Here is a 16,989-nt window from a genome sequence, read left to right on the forward strand (position 1 = left end):
TCTTAAAGCAACAATCTGTAACTCCTCCTACTTCAGTCGTCTCAAAGTCGATCTAATAGAACAATAACCTCCAACAGGGAGAATGGCGTTTCTCTCAGCACGCTAGTTCACATAGCAGCCTTCAGCTACAAAGCAGCCAGTTAGCCCGTCTCTGTACTATTTGATACGACGACTGAGGCTAAGAGGAAGAGGATAGAGACGGAGGAAGATAAGAAGAGAGAGAGAGAGAGTGAGCGAGCGAGAAGCAGAGTGTTCATCCCTGCAGATATTATGTATCGTTAGCGGTGTCATCGTTGACTCATGTTTAGCAGCATTTTTAGCTGCAGAAAGTCGTCTAACCCGAGTTATTTGATACAAAGAAATCAATAAATCCATCTGAAACCAAAAAGTCATCTCTTTACTCGTTCATCTTCAAGTTAGCTTAGTAAGTTTGGTTAGCTAACAACAGGCTGAAGACGCTAGAAGAGTCAGATTTGATCAGTAGAGGGTAGAGAGGTAGGCGTAGCAGCACGATGTGTGTTTTACGACGGTGCAGTTGCACTCAGAGACCTTCAGTGGGCGCCAAAGCGCACCAAACAAAATTCCCACATATCGTTGCTTTATATCGGTCTCTTCTGGATCACAAAGAAAAAAATGGTCATGGCCAAACTCAGACTCAAGGCTACTAATGGACGTTTTTTAAATCACTAGGCGGAGTGCACCAGCTGGACATTTAAATAGGTCTTCTATCTTGTGCTGCACTTAGCTACGACCGATTTCTTGATTCAAATTCCCACCAAGTTCAACCAGAAAACGGTCATATGATGATTGTCCAAATGAACACTTGAAAGGGGAGACAGTTGCTTAGCAACACACTCCTACACACCTTATGTACCCCATCGGAGTGTCTACAGAAGACACAGACAACTCAATCCACAAGAAAGGACAGTTTCTATTTAATCTTTTTTATGGATAGTGAAATAATCAAACTGATAGAAAGTCCACTGACCTGTTTGGACTTGAGGTGGAAGCTCCTGGTCAGGTCCAGGATGGTCTCACTGTAACGGATCTTGTTCTTCACCCTCTCATGAAGCTTCAGCAGCTCTGATAGATCCTCCTCCCTTACTGACGGTCCTCCCAACTCCGTCACCTCCGGCCTGACTTGTCTAAGAGTCTCCCAGCTCTTCAACGTGAACTCCACCTCAGCGTCCAGTTGCTGTGAAAACACAGAGTGTGTCTGATCATCAAGGAAGGAAGGTTCTGTCATGCTGGTTTGAGCGGTCAACACAGAAAGAAGTCTTAAGAGTCACCAAAGTTCTCAAAGTTCCAACAAATCCAAACAATCTCAGAGCTCCAAACTTCAGCCAGTCCACGCATTCCCACAGCTAACCAAATAGTCCCCTTTACTAAAAGTCTTCTTCGACTCTTTGTCTGAGTACTTCAAATCACAAGTCTCACCTTAAAATGTGGTCCGGCCTGTGTGAAGTGCTCCAGCAGCCTGGAGGTCTGCAGGTCTGAGCCCAGATCCATCTGAGTGCAGGAGTCCAGCAGCTCAGAGACACACTTTAAGTCCTGCAGAGTCTGGATTACAAACAGAATCAGTGAAGTTCACTGAGTGAGTTTGATCACAATTTTAAGGAACTTGTGCTTGGTGCATTGTACTTGATTTAGATGTACTAAAGTTTAAAAGGAAAATCATCCTCTTCATTACTGCAGCTTGCTGGGAACAAGTCTGCAGGATTACATATTTCAGACAAATCCGGATCCAACATCGTCCCTGTTCCTGATACTTTGGTTCAGAGTATTAAGTACCTTGAGGAATCTCTCCTGATGTTTCCTGCAGTACTCCTGCTGTAGCATGGTGTCATTTTGCTGCTGAGTCAGCAGTTTGTTCACTTCCTGTTTGGTTTTGCTGAGTCGCTCCATAGTCTGCTGAACCTCCGACACCACTACCTTTACGTTTAACACGACCCCTGACACCTGACAAGGTCACATGTCACACTTTAATCATCCACATAAGAATAGACAAGTTATCAAAGTTGATGAATGAACATGTTATGTTCTTGTTCATGTTATTCAGAATGTTATCTGATGCGAGTGCGACACGGTCTGGTTACCTTGGAAACAGAGTTGACCAAGTTGTTTCCCAGTTCCTGACACATGAGAACCCTCTGTAGCGTTTCCTGCCAGGAGGCGTCGGCCTGCTTCTTCTTCACTGCTGAGCTGGATGTGTTACTTATCGTGATGTTACAGCTATCAGGCCTCTTCTGCTTCTTCTCTTCCTCCGGGCTGCTTCTGTAGATCTCCATCTCCTCCTCCACCTGTACAACAGAAGAACCAACAGGCAACACCTCTAACCTTTATATACGTCTGCCATTGTCTGTATATGAAGCAGGTTGTTAAGAGTCAGATATAAAGCAGTTGTGCATCCTTGAAGTCCAAGGATTACTTTGGAATCTAAGTGAATTTCTTTTCAGAAACACATGAGGGAGGGGGGACAGACCTGCTGTGCTGTCCTGAGGAAAGAGACGTACGGTCGAAGCAGCTGCAGGTTTGAGTCGATCTTTCTGTCTAAACTCTGCAGCTCCTTCAAGACCTGATGAACTCGATCAGTAAGTTCAGGACTGAAAGAAGGAGTCAGGTCAGCAGGTAGACCCGGCTGAGTTGTGTTGGCTCTTCCTGCGCTGCCTGTCTTCAGCTGCTCCGTCATCACCTTCAGAGGGGACGGGTGTCCACTGGGTTCACAGCGAGGCCGGGGACTGGTTCTGCTGGTTGAATGTGTGTGCAGAGCTTTGATCTGATCCAGGATCTGCTTCATGTTCCCTGCATCATGACCTGCAGACTGGAGACAAAAGCACAAGATAATCTCCTCTGAGGAAACAAGAAACTGTGATTATTTGGATCTTTGCAAATCCAAACCAGTGGGTTCTGGATTTAAAGTCTGGTTACTTCTGCGTTGAATATACGCCATTGTCCATGTCCCATACTTGTATATTGGTGTGTCTGCATAGCTCTGCAATACTCCCCTACAAACACTAGTTGGCAGTTGATTTCTATGATAGTTATATCTCCAGTTTACTGTCCCCCAACACTCTGCTTGTTTGTGTAGAGGAAACCGTGGCGACTGAAACTGAGCTTATCATGTTGGAGTTGGAGCTGATTAACATTAAGCAGCAGTTGATTAAACTGCAGTTATTACAAAGAAGAAAAGAGAGGAGACATTGAATCAGTCGAAGCAAAGTTTGGGGGAATTTTTTCACTTCTTCGGGCCAATTAATGAAAGACTTAGATGAAGGAATGCACTTCAGATATTTTCAGATGTTGGTGAGCAGATTTGACGTATTGGTTTGTTGTCTGCAGAGTACCCACAATACGGTAAATGGACTTTAGCTTGTATATTTATTTTCTAGTCTTCTGACTACTCAAAGCGCTTTGACACCGCAGGTCACACCTACACCTTCACACACTGATGGTAGAGGCTGCTGAGTAAAGAGTCCATCAGCAGTAATTAATCCAATGGAGCAATTCGGGGCTTAAATGTCTTTCCCAAGGTCACATCTTACATGTTGCTGCAGGAGCTGGGGATCGAACCCCCGACCTTCTCAACTGAGCCACAGCTGCCCCATAAGAAGAATATGTCTGTAGCGAATCACAGGGTTTATTGGGTATTCACATTTTTGAGGAGGTGCACATCAGGCTTCTTACGCAGGCTTCTGCATTAGTACAGTATAAACCAGGCTTAAATGGGTCATATTATGAAAAATCCACTTCTACAGTGTTTTTGAACATCTATTTAGGTAACCTGAGTGTCTACTGACCCACAAAATGTGAAATAAACCCATCCAGTCCTTTGTTTGTGGTCTGCATAAGTCTTACAACACATAGAAAGATGCTCTGTTTCAAATGTGCTCTCCTTGTGATGTCACAGTGGGATTCTGGTAAAAAAAAAAAAATCCCCTCCCCTCCCCTGGTATCTCCACCCATGGACTCCACCCCCAGAGTGATGTCTACGGGGAAAACTCGGGGGGGGGGGGGGGGGGGGGGGGGCCTCATTGCCTTTAAAGAGACACACACACCAAAACGGAGCGTTCTGAGAGAGCTGGTTAATACAGGGTCACAAACCTCCTCTGGTGCTTGATTCATGTTATATTTTGACCAAAGCACAGCACAAATGTTTCATTTAGACCACAGGGGACTGTTTAAAAAAAGGTGGAAGAGGGGGATAATATGTCCTCTTTAAGGTTCCACCACAGTAAAAGCTGCTTTTCTACTTCAACCCAGATCTGTTTTGATTCAAGAATTTGTTGTTTGGAGTGGCTGCACACTGGGCTTCACTTAAAGGAAAGAAAGATTTGGTGGATGATTTGTGTGTGTACCTCAGCCTGTGCATGCAGCTGCAGGTGTTTGTTCAGGGTGTGTTCAGCCTCACAGAGCCGCTGTCCGACTTCACTGCTGTCTGACAGAACACTGCTGCCCTGCTGCAGCCAGCTCCAGACCTGAACAACAAACCAAACAGGAAACAATTACCTCACTTTGCATTCTGAACAATATCAGAAGGAAGGAGAAAAGGTAAAATCACCTTGTCCAAGAGGTGTTCACATGATGACAGCAGCTGCTGTCTCTGATTGGTCAGGATCGCTATGTGGGCGTGGTCTTCTGCAATTTCAGTCTCCTTTCCCAGCATGCTCTCTTGCCTTGCATCTCGCCTGCTGCAAAAGATAGAAAACATTCAGCAGATTTTATGGTCTTTACTCAGGATTGCTAGAATGATCTGGATTTGATTTAACAGCGTCCTGTGTGTATGCTTCAATTTGTAGCGACTAAAATCAAACAGGTAGAAATGTTTCACACATTTTTCTAACTTTTTAAATCTCTGCAGTCTATCAAATACAGATGTGTCCCAATAACTTGTTCCTTGATGGATGCTAACTCTCTCCATGAATACCGCACCAGAAAAGATGACAATGGATCATTTTCTAAGAGGCATCACAAACCCTGTGAACCACTTGGGGAAATGAATAAGTGAAGTTTTGATTTTTTAATAAACTTGACTTTAAACAAGTTGCAGCTGTCAAACTACACAGCTGATACAAGTTCAGAAAAGTGATGGTTTTGTCTGAGCAATGGGACCAAGAAGGCGGTTCTGGTCAACACTTGAGTAATTTTTATTTACCTGACAGTAGTCGCCGCTCGTTTCTGTTGGGTTTCCTTCAGTTTCAGATTCAGTTCAGATAAATGAACATCTTCAGCCTGAGAACAAAAACAGATTTGAAGACGGATTACGTCACAGCGGTGCATCGAAGCCTGACACATTTAAAGGCTTCATTAAATTTGTCCTCCTTTCCTCAGCCAATGAAGGATTCATCCGCTGAATCATTCCTGGCCCCACTTTTTTGGATATTCTTTGAACTCCAATTCAAACAATCTGGCGTACTCTCAAGCGGTCAAGTGATACACTTTTAGATGTCAGTGACTGATTTGAAGTATCTTTAAAATGACAGGTAACGTTATGTGACATTAGAGCTGTTAGCTAGCTCCAGTGCAGCTGTTGAGGTTGCTAGGCAACAGGGGCGATGCACACTGGCAGTTTCCACAGGATCTGTGTGCGCCGCATTCCGTCTTTCTCCGTGCGACGATGGCCCTACCCTTCTGGGCCCGTTTCTGAAGCTCCCCAAAAGAGATCAAAGACAAAAACGTCTACTTTTCTATGGTGCCTGTTTGTACCTAATGTTGATAATGTGGCAGATATACGATGTGGGGTCTGTCTTTTAGGGAAAGTGCCGTCAGACGGAGAAGAGCCATGGCAGAGAAGGAATGCGGCGCACCCTGACCATGCTGGCCGCTGAAGTTGTTAGAAAGAGTCTGGATTGAAACCTTGATCGATGGCCATTCTAGACCTGATTCTTTCTTTTGGTTGGTCCAAACCTTAGAATCAACCACTTACCTCTTGTCCAGTTTCTGATTGAAGGTCTTCGGTCTCCTCCGATCTGGATCCATGCTGCAGGTTCCTGGTCTCCTTTCGACCATGTCCAGGCTCCTGACCTGATCTAGATCCCAGCTGACCTTCTTGTCTAGGTTCTAAATCAATGTTTCTGGTCTCCTGAGATCTGAACTCTGACTGCAGGTCTGATCCTGATCTAGGTGGGAGGTCTTTGGTCTCCTCAGGTTTGGATCCAGACTTCAGAACTAAACTGGATTCGGACTGACTCTCTGTGGTCAGGTCTTGTTGGTCCTTGGTTTCCTTTGAGCTAGGTCCTGGTTTAAGATGTGATTTGGATTCAGGCTTTCCATCAGGTTGGAATCTAGTCTCAAAGTTTTTGGTTTTCTCTGACCAGACTAAAGAATCCACATCTGTGGCCTCTGATTTAGAATCTGATCTGGATTGAGTCTTCAAGTTCACTTTTAATCCAGGTACTAGGTCTCTGGTATGTGTGAATAGAACAGATGCTGGCTTTAGATCTGATCTGGATTCATAGTTTAGGTCTGGAGTCTTTAGCTCCAGGTCTCTGGTGTCCTCTTGTTTAGGACTAGATTGGAGGTCTGATCTAGATCCAGAGTTCAGGTTTAATCTGATCCCAAACTTCAGGGTTTTGATCTCCTTTAATCTGGATCCAGGCTCCAAGTCTTTGGTTGACTCCAATGTGGATGGAGGTTTTACATCTAATCTGGTTTCTGGTTGCAGGTTTGATCCTGATCCCGATATCTGGTCTGATGCAGGTCCAGCCTTCAGGTTTAGTTTGAAACAAGGTGGTGGGTTTCTAGATTCCTCTGGTCCAGATTTAGGTTTTAACTTTAATCCAGTCCGCAGATCAGACTCTAATCCAGATTTTTGTGCTGATGTGGATATGGAAAGCAAGTCTTTGGTCTGCTCTGGTTTCAGATGTAATCTGGAACCTTGCTTCAGGTCAGATCCGACTCCTGGTTTGGAGGTTTTGGTCTCCTCTGATCTGAACTCTAACAGCAGGTCTGATCTAGACCTGTTTGGGGGTGGTGTGGTAGCTCCTGTTTTGGATACAGGTTTAAGAACTCTGGTTTCCTCTGATCCAAGTTCGTTAGGCAGACCTGACCTGGAGCCAGACTGCAGGTCTGATCTAGATCCAGGCTCCTGGTCTCTGGTTAAATCTGGTCTACAGACTCCTGACTCTTCCTCTGATGGGGGTACGGATTTCAGGTCTATGGTTTCTTTGGTTCTGGATTCTGTCCTCAGATCTGGACCCCCACTTGATTTTGGTTCAGACTGCTGGTTCTGGTCCAGGATCTCGTCAACTGTCAGTCTCCAATCCTACAGAGACCACAGAGACCGTAAATGAAAAGATGAACAGGGACCGAGAAACACCAACCAGGAAGTGAAGCTAGAACATTTAGAGCTCCCCATACTGATTGGTTGCAGTATAGGCAACAAGCTCCACCTCCTACATGTTTATAGATGAGACTATAAAAATACAACATGTTAATCTGTGTCAGACGAGTCCAGCAGTTGTTTAGATTTACGTTGTCCCCTTTTTAGATTATAACGCTCAGTTCAATAGATTTAACGTTGATCAAAGACTTCAGATTCAGTTGGAGTTTGTGGTGCAATCACCTGTGTCCTGCATTGTTGAAGAATGTTAGTGCTCTTTAGTTAGCTCGTAGCTTCACATTGCATGTAAACTGACACAGAATGACCGTGATCTAAATACTCTTACTAACATCCAAATAATCAGTGAGTATGTTCTTCTTCTTCTCTCTAGTCCTTGACTAAAACAGCTTTTATACACAAGGGGAGGAGCCGGCCGTCCCGTCCATGTAAACACGGCTCTGACAACAACACAGCCAGCGGGACTCGAGCTTCTCACTCATTGTAGACAGTCATGACTCAGAGACACATTTACACAGGATATACTGGATTTCTGATATATTTATGTGTAACATGTCGCACATTCTTCTTTTAAAGTGGAAGTAATTGAAAGTGATACTGCAACATGAAACTTTACATTTTGTGACGTCTGGTGTAGATTCATTGTCAATCTTACATTTACCTGGAAGTCCTCACACAAACTCTGCCATGCTTGGCTGGCACTGTTTTTATTTAGCCTTGCCCGGCCCCCTCCCCATCACAACTCCAGGTCACAGGCCCCACTTTGGGAATCACTGCACCAGTTCGTCTGCTGGATATTAGAGTTATCAGCTGTGCAGAAAGTTCAGCACACAGAATATTTTTAAATCCGGTCAGCAGAGAGACGAGAATGTAGCTGTGAGCATGATTTATATTTAAAACCTGAACACAACACGAATGCTGACAGAACAGACTGATGAGTCACGGCTGCAATTACTCTGTTCTAATAATACTGTACTTTAATATAAACATTATTTTAAATGTATTAATGCGGGATGAAACTCATCTAACAGTGCTGTGTTCATATTTTGGTGTATATCGAGTCTAGAGAGGAATCTTTACAGAGAACAAACTCGGTATGGCTCTAACTAAAGGAACTTTACTCCTGCTCGCTGGTTTTTGGAACAGTGTAGTTGTCAAAATGTCTACAAGCTCGATGCAAACCTCTCATAACTGTATTTTAATGATCGAGTTAAATACATTTGGGTGTTCAATAAAATCCATATGAGCATCAAATATGAAAAGTTTTAATGCTGGATTCCTTGTTTACTTCAAAAGTTGCCTCTCTGCTCCTCTCTCGTTCTTCCTCATGGATCATAATCAACTTCTCCGCCTGTTGAAGCTGCTGCATGGTGTCCTGGTCTGCCCTCCTTCTCCGGTCCTGCAGCGTCTCCACCAGCTCCTCCAGTCTCAACACCGCCCCCCGGCTGCGCTCAAAACTCTAGGAAAAGGATGCACCATGAGCATCAATTCACACATTCATGAAAAAGCTTCTCAACTACATATCTTGGCCTTGAGTTGTTCGATATCGTGCAGCTGTGACGCTTTCACCTCCTCCTCTTCCTCCTCCTCATGCAGTACTCCTCCTCTCCTTTGGAGGGCCTCAGTCCTCTGCAGATGTCTTAGTTTCTTTAGCAGAGAGTTGCTGCTCGTTATAACCTGCAGGGATTTACCCAGAAGATCTGAAGCCAACAGAAAAAACGAAATGAAACCACTTCAAACCAGTTCATGTGTATATATCATAATACAGTACACAGTATACAGTATACCTGTAGTTTAAACCAGATTAGTTTAGAATCTGTAACTGATAGCTTAGTTTGAACCCTTTCTTCTCAGTTTAACAATAAACATCTGACTCTGGTTTATGGTTTTCCATCAAGACAGCTCGTCATTTTCAGCTCACTTCTTTTCCAATGTGACATTTTACTTTGAAGTTGGTCAGTTAGAGTGTAAGAAGCTGAAGTCTAACTGTGGCTTTTATTTAGACATTTTATTGGAAATATCTAAAAAAAAATCCCTCAGTTGAAGCTTCAGGAGTAGATCATAACCCTAACCCCCCACAGCACGACCTGTTACCACAGCACTGAAACAAAGTCTACTTTAAACACTTTCTCTAATATCTACATGTTTACCTCTCCTCGTGGACTCGTATGTGAGCTGCACTTCTCTCAGTCTGTCCTCGTCTGTGCTGATCTGTAGATCTTCCAGTCTGTTGATAATAGCAGCAAACTGCAGACATACACAGGTAGATGTTAGTGTTTCTCAATTTTGTGCAACAGTGAAGGAAACAGCATCCTGGGTCAGGGGTGGAACATCAGGACCAGGACCAGAACCAGACAGTTTGGAGTCAAGACTTTTTCTCAGGGTAACGTCTCATATTTGATGATGTTAAAACAGATTATTCAGACAGTAACTACATAAAAAAATCTATATTTGTTTATCTGCTGGTTTTTAAGCTGTCGAGTTAGGATGCTTAAGAACATTCATGGGCCGAGAACAGAACCCTGTGGCACACCACAAATTCAATATGCAGTGATAATGAGTAGAAATCAAAGCGTTGTCTACCAAGACTTTCAAATATCTATAACAAGGGATTAAACATAAAATGTTGACTTTAACAGGCACAATATATTCAATGTTCAACATTTTGTATTTGGTTTTAGATCATCAGTAGCTGTTGAATGCTAACGCTAACGCAATCCTCACTTAACAAGATTAATTATTTTTTCTTTGTTGTTCTCCTCTCTTTCTTCGGCCTTAGATAATAAGATAATAAAGATCCATTGTGATAAGTTCTATTGAACAACTTAAAATATCGACCTGATGATTGTGTCGGACAAAAGTTAAACGATCACAGAAATAATCACAATCCGATCAAACATGAATGTCGAAACCATTTTCATCCCAATCGATCCAAAAGTTGTTGTTATCAAAAACATTACAGAGAAGATCGCAGCCAGAATTTCCCCTCTTGACACTTGAATATGAGCATAAAATGTAACAGAAGTGCATCCGATGTTCAATCTGGCTGGACCTCAGTGACGCTCAGGGTCAACACTGACACGTTAAACTGTCTAACCTGTTTTTATTGACTAATTGTTTGAAGTGATGTAAGCAGGAAACATGTTTGATGCGACCTTCACTGAAAGCACAGATGACTAAAATAGACCCAGAATGCTCTTTGTTTGACCATTTTAGTTGAAGGCTGCAGCAGGTGACCGTGTTCAGGCAGCAGGTGCTTCTAATAAAGCTAGCCGACCAAACAGCATAGCTTACTGCGGCACGCCATTCAGTGACGCTCAGGGGGAATGTGAGAGCTGAAAACAAATGTTCTTTATGGAGACATGAGACGAGGATAAATCACAGTCCTGCTTTTTAACCACGGAGGACCCTTTAGTGTGTACAGGGAGGAGGTCAGAGGTCAAACAGCCCGATGATAGATGAAGACATTTTCACTGAGCTGCAGATAAAATATCAGCATGAAGCCTCTTATTTCAGCTTTCAATCAGAACAGGATTTTTACTTCTTCCTAACAAAGCAATCATCTTTTACCCTCTTCTATGAAGCCCAATGGCTTTTTAAAATCTACTGACATCATGAAAGGGAAGTCAGCAAATCTCCAAAACAATGATCAAGGTTCATAAAACCCCTTCACATTAAAGTGGGGTCAAAAGAAACACGGCTACATTTCTTAAAGGTCCCATATTATGCTTTTTCTGGTTTTATATGCTCTTTAGTGTGTTTTCCAAGTGTCCTGTGCATGTTTAGGAACATCTATTTGCAAAAATGCAAAGTCCGCGGAAACGTGGCTTCTCCTATGTCCTCCTGTTAGCTGTAGCATTAGCCGCATGTAACGCTCGGTTCTAGCCCCCCTCGATAAAAATTTGTCAGTCCGACGTCATTGTCAGTGTGAGATCACTGATCTCAGCCCATTGGCTCATTGTGGCAAGAACAGCAGCTCATGTTGCACGCCCATTAACTTCTGTAGCATGCCCACGATATGCCGTAGCCTGCGGTAGCACAGTAGTGCTAAGGTGCTAATGTTTATGCTCCCCTCAGACGGAGCCAGTGGCTGCATTCCAAATATGGTAAAAGATGTGGGACATTTCCGAGACGTGTGCTGAGCAACTGACCAATAACGACAGAGCGGATCGGCAGACCAATCAGAGCAGACTTGGCCCACGTGGGGCTCTGCACTGGGGGCTCAGCAGAGCATAGCTGACGGACTCAGAACGTAGAGGGAGCAAGGAGGAGCAGTACATGAAAACAGACACTTTTTTCGGACTTTAGCTATTGTGAACGTACAAAAGTAGGAACATAGATTAAATATACGAACCCCAAAAAGGGCATAATATGGGCTCTTTAAGGATCTCCACATTTAACAAAGAATCTGGATGGTCTGGGAAATTTAGTCTCACTTTTTAGCTTCATACACAAAGACGACAAAATATTCAGCAGAGGAGCAGAGGAGCCAACAGACTCTAGATTCGCCTCTGACCAACGGGACTTATGTCCAACACAACAATCATTTTCTCTTTACCCATAAACCCTGGTAACCAGTGGACTAAAGACTGTTCTGTACTTTCCTGCTTTTAAGAAAAGGCAAATAAAACATGTATGAAGACAAACACTGATGTGCTGTGAAGTGGAGACTCAGAGGTAACTTCAGTCAGAGCGGCGGCACGGCGGCTTGGTCAGCTTTCTTACCTCCATCGCTCGGCAGTAAAATTCAGAAGTCAGTGTTAGCACTTCCTGTCGTCTCTCCAGCAGGCGGAGAAGCAGCGACCATCCCTCCTTCAGAGAGCCCGTCATGGCTCTGTGCACATCCTCCTCCTGTTTTCTGCTCCTCCTCTGTTTCCTCCGCTCCGTCCTCTCTACCACAGACAGCACCTCCCTCTCATGTTTCTGATGGAAGACAAAGTTTCTGCAATCACTGAAAATATCCCTGACCAAAGCTGATGCACAGACATGGTCTTGTATTAGAAGCTTGAAGCTCTGGTTCAATGCACAAAGTTATAGGTTTTCTACAGAGTCCTGCAGGCTCAGGTAAGAAAAAAAGAGTCTTCAAATCTGTACCAACAGTTTTGTACAGAGTTTGGCGGGTTACGAATCCGATGGCACTGATAATAATCCATACGCACAGATTTGTAAACTTTGTAAGATTTGTTTCTTATATTTTTTCTTACTTGAGCCTTCGGGGGCTCCGTACGTCTCCTCTTTGTTGAATGTTAAAAATGTTGGTTATAAACTGTGGAGGTGATGTATGAGAGAAAGAGGAGAGTAAACCTTGGGAAGTCTCTTTCTGGTTTCAGAAACTTAAATTAAACAAAGTTGATGTGTTTGTTCCTGTTCGTACCTTCAGTTTCACCAGCAGCTGCTGCTGCTCCTGGATCAGGATCTGGTTTTCTTCCTGGTTTGATCCGATCTCACAGAGACCTGGATGGACCTGAACCAGCTGGAGGTGGACCAGAGACCCACTCTGTACACACACACACACACACACACACACACACACACACACACACACACACACACACAGAAACACACAGTCACTACAAAGAAGTGAAGCCATAGTGTGCACAAAGAAAAATAAGTAATACAGTCTGTGTGCAGAGATAGCTGATGACCAAGTTAACAAACGACAGTCTCATTAGCTCAGATTAGCTGCTAATTATCGCTAACATGTAAATAAATACATGGGACACCTCAAGGGGCTTATCCTAATATAATAAATTTCTCAGATAAATAAAGTTTCAGTCGTAAGAGCTCAGACTTGTTGGACAGTCTGTTAGTCCAATTAAGCTCACAGAGAGACAGATAATTAGTCTGATATTTACAGGAACAAATCTCCAAAAGGCTCCAACAGCACAAACAAGGTCCAGAGGTTAAAGGTCAGGGACATAATTAGCTGAGGTGACACCTAGTACACAGCTAGCAGCTCCCACCTGTCACTCACAGAGGCCACGCCCCCTAATTCTACATCCATTAAAGCCTTGATATAATATAAACAGGTGAGTTGTATAAACATTCAGCCCGTACAGTTGAAGAGAGAAATGAGCTCTAGAGACCCAAACTGTTTTTGTACAAGGCTGTAAACATGTTTATTTTAACATGGGGCTCTATGGGGACTGACTCACTGCAGGAGACAGACTCTAGTGGACACTGGAGGAACTGCAGCTGTAAAGTTGGACATTTTAACATACGGCTCTATGGGGACTGACTTCTTGAGCTACAGCGTGCAAACGCTTGTTTCTGTTCAAACATTCCTCAGGATGATACAGTATCTCTGGCATGTCGAGGCAACAAGACACATGGTGACACATGACAGCGCACACACACAGGCACACACACACACACTCACACTTTAACTACAATGACAGCGCTGCCTTCAACCATTATCTGACACACAGACACACATATGAACACTTTAAATACACAGTCACCTTCAAACAGTGAGACCTCAGCTGTCACACACACACCTACACATAAATAGTTTGTGCTATTACAGGAAGCAGCACATGGGCTGAGGAAGAATCCCGGGTTTAAAAACGTGCTTCAGTTATATTTAACAGTTTTATAGCTTCATTATTTTAAGGCCGATATTCTAGAGCACAAACCTGAAGTTTAAGACAGAGATTCAGTTCCTGAACACGCCGTAAGCCTTCAACACGCTAGAAAACATTTGAACACTTTAGAGACTAACGACTGAAACCCTCTCTCATCTAAAGTCTGTTTACCTTGAGGACAGAGACGACGATCAGTGATTGGCCGGCCTGGACGGCGATGGTGCTCAGAGTGGTGAATGAAGGTCCAGCTCTCCGTCCCGTCTCCTTGTGTCCTCCATGTGTCTCCTTGTGTCCTCCGTGTGTCTCATCCTGTCCTAAATGTGTCTCCTTGTGTCCTCCATGTGTCTCCTCCTGTCCTCCATGTGTCTCCTCGTGTCCTATGTGTGTCTCCTCCTGTCCTCCATGTGTCTCCTCGTGTCCTCCATGTGTCTCCTCGGTCCGTCCGATCATCATGATCAAAGATTAAATCCTGATAGAAAATGGGGAATATGTTGTTTGTTTCTCCTTCATCTCTGCAGATATTTTCAGTTCCTGACCTGAAGGTGAACCACTTTGTGTCGGTGTGTTCGTCAGTATGAACCCCTCTGAGCCTGATTCACTGCGATCAAACAGCCGGAGTCCAGTAGGTTCTGGGTGTTTTAATGTGAACAGTTGAATCTCCTGCAGAACAAAAGAGACGTTATATTGATTATTTAAAAAGATATTCAGATTTTATTCAGTACTCTGAGTAACAAGCCCGAGTTCAGAGAGTCAAATCTGAGTTTAACATGTTTATTCTAAGAAATGAAAATCCACTTCCCCATGTTTCTCTAACTCTAATATGTGTCTCTAGTCCGTCTGCAAACCCTCCAATGATGAGAAAAGTCCATCCTCTCCGTCTTTTACCTGCTCCACTTTTCAGAAAATGTGTGCTCAAACAGGCCGTTTGGAGATTTTCCCTTCAAGACATCACAAAGGGCAGTAACCCCTCCCCCAGGTGGGTGACACTCCCACAGCTATGTGTTTGTTCTGCCCTCTGAGTCTGCCTTCTCACTGTAAACAATAGGACATGGAGCGAGAAAGTCTGAGACACCCAAGCCCTTCCAGAGAGGGGGCGTGGTCAGACACAGCTCATTTACATTTAAAGGTACAGACACAGAAACAGCCTGTTCTGAGCAGGGCTGAAATAGAGGGGTTTATAGGCATGATCAAATACAGGATCAGAGTGGATTTAGAACAAGAAACTTCACAGACATGTTTTGAGGAGCTCTGAGACTTATTTACACTGTTTGAAGAGGCGGATATATGTGACATTTAAAGGGTTTTTCAAATTTTCATTTCCATTTGAATTATGTCATACAAAATTTAAACATCCATCCATCCATTATCAATTTAGAGTCTCCAGTTAACCTAACGAGCATGTCTTTGGACTGTGCGAGGAAGCCGAAGTACCCGGAGAGAACCCATACATGCACGGGGAGCAGGGCCGGCCCGTGGCATAGGCAGTATAGGCAAATGCTAGGCCAAATGAGTGAGGCAGAAAAGTTGAAGGTAAGAAGAAGAAATAGAAGTAAAAATGCATTTAAATATCAATAAATATTTTTTATCTAATATAATTTTCATGCTTTTATTTAGTTATGATCCAAAATAAGCCATGAAAACACAACTATCACATTTAAAAAGGCTCTATTTTCTTGCCTCCTGCTTGACGCTGCGCATCACAACACAGCTGCTCGTTGTGGAGGAGGAGGGCAGGTGACTTATTAGAAGTGATAGACACTGACCGTAACATCCCTAATATAAAACAACAACTACAAAGCCCTCCGGAGCCCAGGGACGAAAAAGAAGAAGAGGAGGAAACATGTGAAAAAGACACAGAGGTAACGTGCTGCACAGATCAATGATTTATCTGTTGTAGTTAAGCTACCTTGTTATGGATGGATGATAGTTACGTCAGTGTTTCCTAGCTCGAGTTAACATCAGTTATTTCCACTGTACTTTTATTAGGTTAAGATTATTCATGTTAAGAAAATAACCAGTGTAAGTAATACACTTTTTCTTTTGTGAAGTAGGCTACGTTGTTTGGGACACAAAACCTACTTTTATATTTATTTACATTTCTGTACTTAGTTAGCTTTCACCCTAGTCGATTAAAATGTTTATTTTCCACCTCCTGTTGTCATTAATAGTTTTAAGCTCTTGCCTTTAGAGTATTGATGTCTAAGAGCATGAATGCATTTTGTGCTAGAAGTCCACACTGAATAGATATTTGTGCATGCTGTAGGTCTGGTTGTAAGGAAAATGTTTGGGCTCACCTGGAAAACAATGCTGTATGAGGTTTCTGTACTGCTCTGAACAGGAAATTATATTTTGTGTTCACACTATATTAAAAAATGCAGATTGTTTAACAAATGCTCATCTCTCTCCAGATGCAATCATAAAACATTTAAATCCATCCCCTGCTGTCCCGTCTGGGACCACTTCTGCTCCCTGCACTGTTTGGTATTGTTTGTTCTGTTACACTAGTTATTTGTATTTATTTTATTTTGTGTTTATTTAGAAAGAACAAGAAATATTAGAGTTATTACCATTTTATTCATGTTTGTCGATAATTATTTTATATTTTTTAAATAAAGACATTCTGTTAAATATAAAGCTGTATGCCAGTTTACTTTAAGTGGATGAATATTGTGATTAGTGGTCAAACTGTCTGCAATTTAAGGGGAAACCGCTGAAATCTTGCCTAGGGTACCAAAATGGTTAGAGCCAGCTTTGACGGGGAGAACATGCAAACTCCACACAGAGAGGCTCCTGTCAGACGGGATTCAAACCAGGAACCTCCTCGCTGTGAGCGGACAGAGCTAACCACTGCACCACCATGCAGCACATGTTGAAACCAACCTGGAGATGAAAACGAAATACATTGGATAATTAATATAAACAAGTCAAATAATGCTCCCATATTCTCCAAATTAAAAGGTATTCCTGTTAATGAGTTTTAATTTGATAATCCGGTCGCAGGACACTCGAGTCTTTAACACGGGTCAAGGGTCAACATGAACGTAACATCGACCCTCGTTAAAACAGCTC

General features: G+C 43.1%; 1 protein-coding gene across 1 annotated transcript in view; it reads right to left on the bottom strand.

Moving 5' to 3' along the window:
* Window positions 1-16,989, bottom strand: part of ccdc141 (coiled-coil domain containing 141) — a 31,299-nt gene that overhangs the window by 13,481 nt on the left and 829 nt on the right. The window contains exons 2-16 of the mRNA XM_061054096.1: window positions 14,092-14,580; window positions 12,711-12,833; window positions 12,062-12,259; window positions 9,487-9,583; window positions 8,898-9,036; window positions 8,625-8,793; window positions 5,924-7,261; window positions 5,153-5,229; window positions 4,559-4,688; window positions 4,356-4,475; window positions 2,483-2,821; window positions 2,097-2,300; window positions 1,792-1,959; window positions 1,438-1,560; window positions 989-1,195 (exon numbers count right to left, since the gene is read on the bottom strand). Of these exons, the coding sequence (XP_060910079.1) occupies window positions 989-1,195; window positions 1,438-1,560; window positions 1,792-1,959; window positions 2,097-2,300; window positions 2,483-2,821; window positions 4,356-4,475; window positions 4,559-4,688; window positions 5,153-5,229; window positions 5,924-7,261; window positions 8,625-8,793; window positions 8,898-9,036; window positions 9,487-9,583; window positions 12,062-12,259; window positions 12,711-12,833; window positions 14,092-14,370 (3,711 nt within the window). The 5' untranslated portion in view covers window positions 14,371-14,580. The remainder of the gene's footprint in view (window positions 1-988; window positions 1,196-1,437; window positions 1,561-1,791; window positions 1,960-2,096; window positions 2,301-2,482; window positions 2,822-4,355; window positions 4,476-4,558; window positions 4,689-5,152; window positions 5,230-5,923; window positions 7,262-8,624; window positions 8,794-8,897; window positions 9,037-9,486; window positions 9,584-12,061; window positions 12,260-12,710; window positions 12,834-14,091; window positions 14,581-16,989) is intronic.

This window comes from Labrus mixtus, chromosome 13 (genome assembly GCF_963584025.1).
Source record: "Labrus mixtus chromosome 13, fLabMix1.1, whole genome shotgun sequence".
Classification (NCBI taxonomy): domain Eukaryota; kingdom Metazoa; phylum Chordata; class Actinopteri; order Labriformes; family Labridae; genus Labrus; species Labrus mixtus.